The 4,580-nt window shown below is 49.4% G+C and overlaps 1 protein-coding gene across 1 annotated transcript; it reads right to left on the reverse strand.

The window, feature by feature from the left end:
- Nucleotides 1-3,346: 3,346 nt before the first annotated feature.
- Nucleotides 3,347-4,213, reverse strand: LOC123120586 (gamma-glutamyl peptidase 3-like). The gene is made up of 2 exons (XM_044540591.1): nt 3,530-4,213; nt 3,347-3,454 (listed from the first exon to the last, which is right to left on the reverse strand). The coding sequence occupies exons 1-2, from the start codon at nt 4,211-4,213 to the stop codon at nt 3,347-3,349; spliced, it is 792 nt and encodes a 263-aa protein (XP_044396526.1).
- Between the last annotated feature and the right edge of the window lie 367 nt (nt 4,214-4,580).

The following is a 4,580-nucleotide window of genomic DNA, read 5'->3' on the forward strand; positions in this document are numbered from 1 at the left end:
ATCGATCGGCTTCAGTTAGCAGCAGTAGCGAAGGAATCGCTCGATCGGGTTCAGTTAACAGCCATCGATCGATCGCTCGGGTTCAGTAACGCGTAGCCTGCAGTGCAATCGCTCGGGTTCAGTTAGAGCCCAACGCCTCGCTCGGGTTCAGTTAGAGCCAACGCCTCGCACACACGCGCGTACATGTACGAGAGAAACGCGCATCGCTCGGCCCCCGACCTCCCACTGTAACCGGGAACTCCCCGAAATTTTCCTCGCCCTCGCTTCTACCACGGTTTTTTCCGTCATGGACGGCCCAAAGAATGTCATGCAGCTGCGTCTCCGGCCCGCCCAGGACGAAAAGCCCTTTTTTGTCATGATTTTTTGTCATAGAAGTAGGAGCCCACCACATCTATGATGATACCGGATTTTGTCACAATTATCGTCATAGAAGTGTCATATGTATGACAGAAAAAAAATTCGTTCGGCCAAAATGTCACGGATGTGTCTTTTTTTTGTAGTGCTTCCCACCGCCGCGCCCTCCATAGCTAGCTTCCCACCGCCGTGCTCTCTCTCTCTCTCTCGCCGTGGTCACCGCCGCTGTCGCCCGCTTATATAGCACACCTGCAACGGCTCTCTGCTCAACGGCTCTCTGCTGGGTCCCACAAGCCACGCGTGCAACGGTCGGAATAAAATTGGCCGTCCCTGCCGCCTGGTCCCACCTGTAAGGGCCGAGTCAAAAGGTTGACCTGACGGAGACGGCTGAGTTCACGGAACGAGTCGGTGCGCTCGGACTAGGGGCAAAACTGAGCACAATTCGCGTCTGAGGGCAAAACTGAGCACATAGGCACTACTGAGGGCAAAATGATAATTAACCCTTTGTGGTATGGTAGTTGAGGTGTCCGGTTGTGAGAAGAAAAATTTAAGGCTTACCAGGTCAGTGTCCGCGGACGCGCCTGGCCGGGCGCGTCCGCGGGCGTTTGAGGGGTTGAATTTGCCAAGTCCGGCTATAGATGCTCTAAACGGAAAGCATTATACATGTTTCCAATGGACTATTTTGGAGGTAAATATATTTTGATGAATGGTGGCTAGCTGAAACAAGTGTATAGTAAAACGGTAGCATTGTGCTGAAACCGTTCAGTCTGTTCTTCTTTCTAGTCATCTATTCTTGAAGTGCCATGTTCTTCTATTCTTAGAACCTATTTTTTTTAGAAGCAGGTCTAGACGAGAAGGACCCAAGCTATTCTATTGCCAACCACTTAGGGACGACAATGACAGAACAAGAACAAGAGTAGGAGACGAAAACAAAGAAAAAAGTACCCTGCAGCCTCGACACCCAGCCGCCGCCTCCTCTCCAAAAAAGCCTAGGGTTCCTCCTCCTTCCGTTGGCGCTGCTGGTCCGCTTTGTCTCCGGTGGCCCTAGGGCGTTCGAGGCAGGTGCATCCCGAGCATTGCCAGTGGGAGGGTTCCGTTTTTAGAGGTTTCTTTGAGTTTTGTTAGGGTTTTTGTCCTTCTCAGTAAGACGAGACAGTGGCGGATTCCTGAAGATAGAACAAGGATCTCCCTATGTAGCCCCCATCCCAGTGGTGCATCTAGCATCGTCGGAGGGCGTGTGGAGGTGTGTCTCCGGTGGATCTCATGGATTCAGTCGGTGACAATGTTTCGTGGATCTACTTGGATTCGGTCTTTGTCCATTGATGTTTGTGTGTCTTCAGGTTGAATCCTTTCGATCTACACATTTCTTCATCGGCGGCGATTGATATTCTGGTGCGTCGGTCCTTTGCGGTCGTAGCACGACGACATCCCGACTGTTTACTACAACAAGTTCTGCACGATTTCAGCGAGGGAGGGGCGATGTCGGCGGCGCACCTTCGGCTAGCTTCAGTGTTTGTAGTCGTCACTAGGTAGTCTAGGGACTTGGATGTAATTTTATTATTTCTGGTGTTCATTATGCTGTCATGATTGAAGATGAATAGATTAGAAGTTTTCTCGCAAAAAACAAAAATAGGAGATGTATTTCGAAACCTTATCCGGCACATATTAGTCGATGTTGTATGTTTGACATCTTTTATATCTAAACAGTTAGTCCCCATTAATCTATTTCTCTCAACATGCAAGCATGACACCTCATCATACCATATGAATGGGAAAAGGCCCACTTCCACTAACCTATTTCTTTCAGCACGCAAGCATGCCACAACATCATGCAACATATATGAGAAAAGACTCACCCCAACATGCAAACATACATGATTTCATTTCATTATGTGATTTGTATTTAATAAATACTATACCAGTTTTAGCTCTTATATTATTACTCAAAATATTCTTATTTCATGCGTTGAATCTCACTGAAAAATGTTGTGAAATATTCCAGCAACAACATGCGGGGCATCATCTAGTTATGTGAATGTTCGTGTTCGTACAAGTTTTGCATGACATTTCTACAATTTTAGTTGGTCGGGGGTGGCAGTTTTTTCAGAACAACATGCCATTTATTTGAAATATCATGTTCTTTTGTAGAGGGGGGGCACTACACGTCGGCCGGCAGATTTTTCTAAAAGATCCGCCACCTTGATAACCGTCAAGATGTGTAGCTATCTAGTGTCCAACGCTGTTCTCATCATTGCAACAAGGATAGTGTTGCAGGATACTACCTTGCAACAAAGTTTATGTTGCAAAAATCTTTTCCAACATAGGTGATGTTGAAGTTTTTTTGCTTCACTTTTTTTGCAACGTGGGTGTTGTTGCGGGAAAAAAAATTCGCAACACAGACAATGTTGCGCAAAATATTTGTATTTTTTCTGTCTTCATTTTTTGCAACTTGGGTGTTGCTGCGGAAGGCAATTGCAACAGACATGGTGTTGCAGAAAGAGAGGCCCAAAGGACACGAGTAAACGTACAGAGGAAGCGGCGAATCGCTCGTGTGCGATCCGCCGGCTGAAGGCAAGCATTTTGCATTGAATAAACTGTCGCCCTGATACAACTAAAACTGCCAAGAAAAACATTTGAAATGCCATACTCTCTCTGCGAACGATCGCCAGTTAGCTTTTTCATAAATTTATATGCTGCGACCAAGCGGGATTCCCAAAATAAGAACAAAAAGTCAGCATACGGTCTGCTTGTCCTTGAATCTTTCTGACCCTGCCTCATAACTGTACAACATTTTTATTTTTTCTCTCTCAAAAAAGAAATGTACAACATTTTGTCAAAAAGATAGATGTATATAAACAACAATCTGCATGAGTCTGCACATAATCTGACGACCAAGCTTTGTCCAATCCAATACTGCAGATAATCATCTGGCATTAACACCACGCCCTAGTGCCAGTAGATGGTTTATTTATGATCATACATCTGCACCTTGCTAGTACAATTCTTCAGCCTTGAGAAAACTTTTGCAGAGGTTGAGCCAGAACTCCCTGTCAGGGCTAGTAGCCTTCAGCTGCCTCTTCACGTCCTCAGCGAACGACACCTGCAATGTGCAAAGTGGCAAATCAGATCGTATCATGGAAGAACGATGGCAACATAGCTAGAGGGAAGCACTCACGGTGATGAAATGGCTGGTGGAGAGGCGGTAGACGAGGCTGAGGAGTATGTCGCCGGTGTACTCCGGGTGGCCCTGGATGCCCAGCACGTGGTCGCCGACGCAGAACATCTCCACACCGGTCTTGTCCGATGACGCCAGCGCGTCGGCGCCCAGCGGCGCCTCCCAGACCTCATCCTGGTGGCACTCGGTGATCTTGGCGTACTGGGGCAGGTCCTGCAGCGCGTCGAGGAACCTCCACGGCGGCAGCGTTGCCGCAATGGCCACCTCCCGGATACCTATGTCACACCCGCCTCTCTTGGCCTTCCCGACGCGGCCGCCCAGAGCGCGGCATATCACCTGGTGGCCGAAGCAGATGCCGAGGACACGCTTCCGGGCGGCGACGGCCTCCTGGACGAGTTGGCACAGCCGCAGTATCCACAGCTCGTCGGCGTACGCGTCATAAGGGCTGCCGCTGATGACGAAGCCATCGTATCGTCCGACGTCGTCCAGGTCTGGGAGCTCCCCGTCCACCGCCCGGAACATGTCCCACGTCTCGCAGACGTCGCCGTCGCCGCCGAAGGCGCTCACGAAGACGTTGAAGTAGCCGCCGTATGCCTTGAGCACGTACTCCGAGTCCCGCGCCGCCAGCAGCAGCGCGTACCTCCTGCTCCTCCTTGGCTGATCATCAGCTGCCACAATCTTCATGGCGGACTACCGGATCTGTTCTTGCAGCAGGAAGAAGAAGGGCACCAGACCAAGCTGAGCTGAGCTTATGGCGCTTTGCAAACGACTACGGTTAGCTTGGAGTAGTGTGGGATCAGTTGGCGACAAGAGCTGCCATTTTATAGAGCTCTGTCCATGTTCATGCCCGAATGGCGAATACATGTGCATGTATGGGACAAGGGGAGTACTCCTCCGTAATGGCGAATACACGTGCATGCACGCTTTGGAGAGCCCCGACTTCTTTTTGGATGGTCGAGCATGCATGGTTGAATTCTTGGTCTGACACGACCAATGCAGCATCCATCGGCAGCCTAGAAGAACCGATATATTTTCTCTGGCCGATCATGCA

This window comes from Triticum aestivum, chromosome 5D, assembly GCF_018294505.1.
Source record: "Triticum aestivum cultivar Chinese Spring chromosome 5D, IWGSC CS RefSeq v2.1, whole genome shotgun sequence".
NCBI lineage: Eukaryota > Viridiplantae > Streptophyta > Magnoliopsida > Poales > Poaceae > Triticum > Triticum aestivum.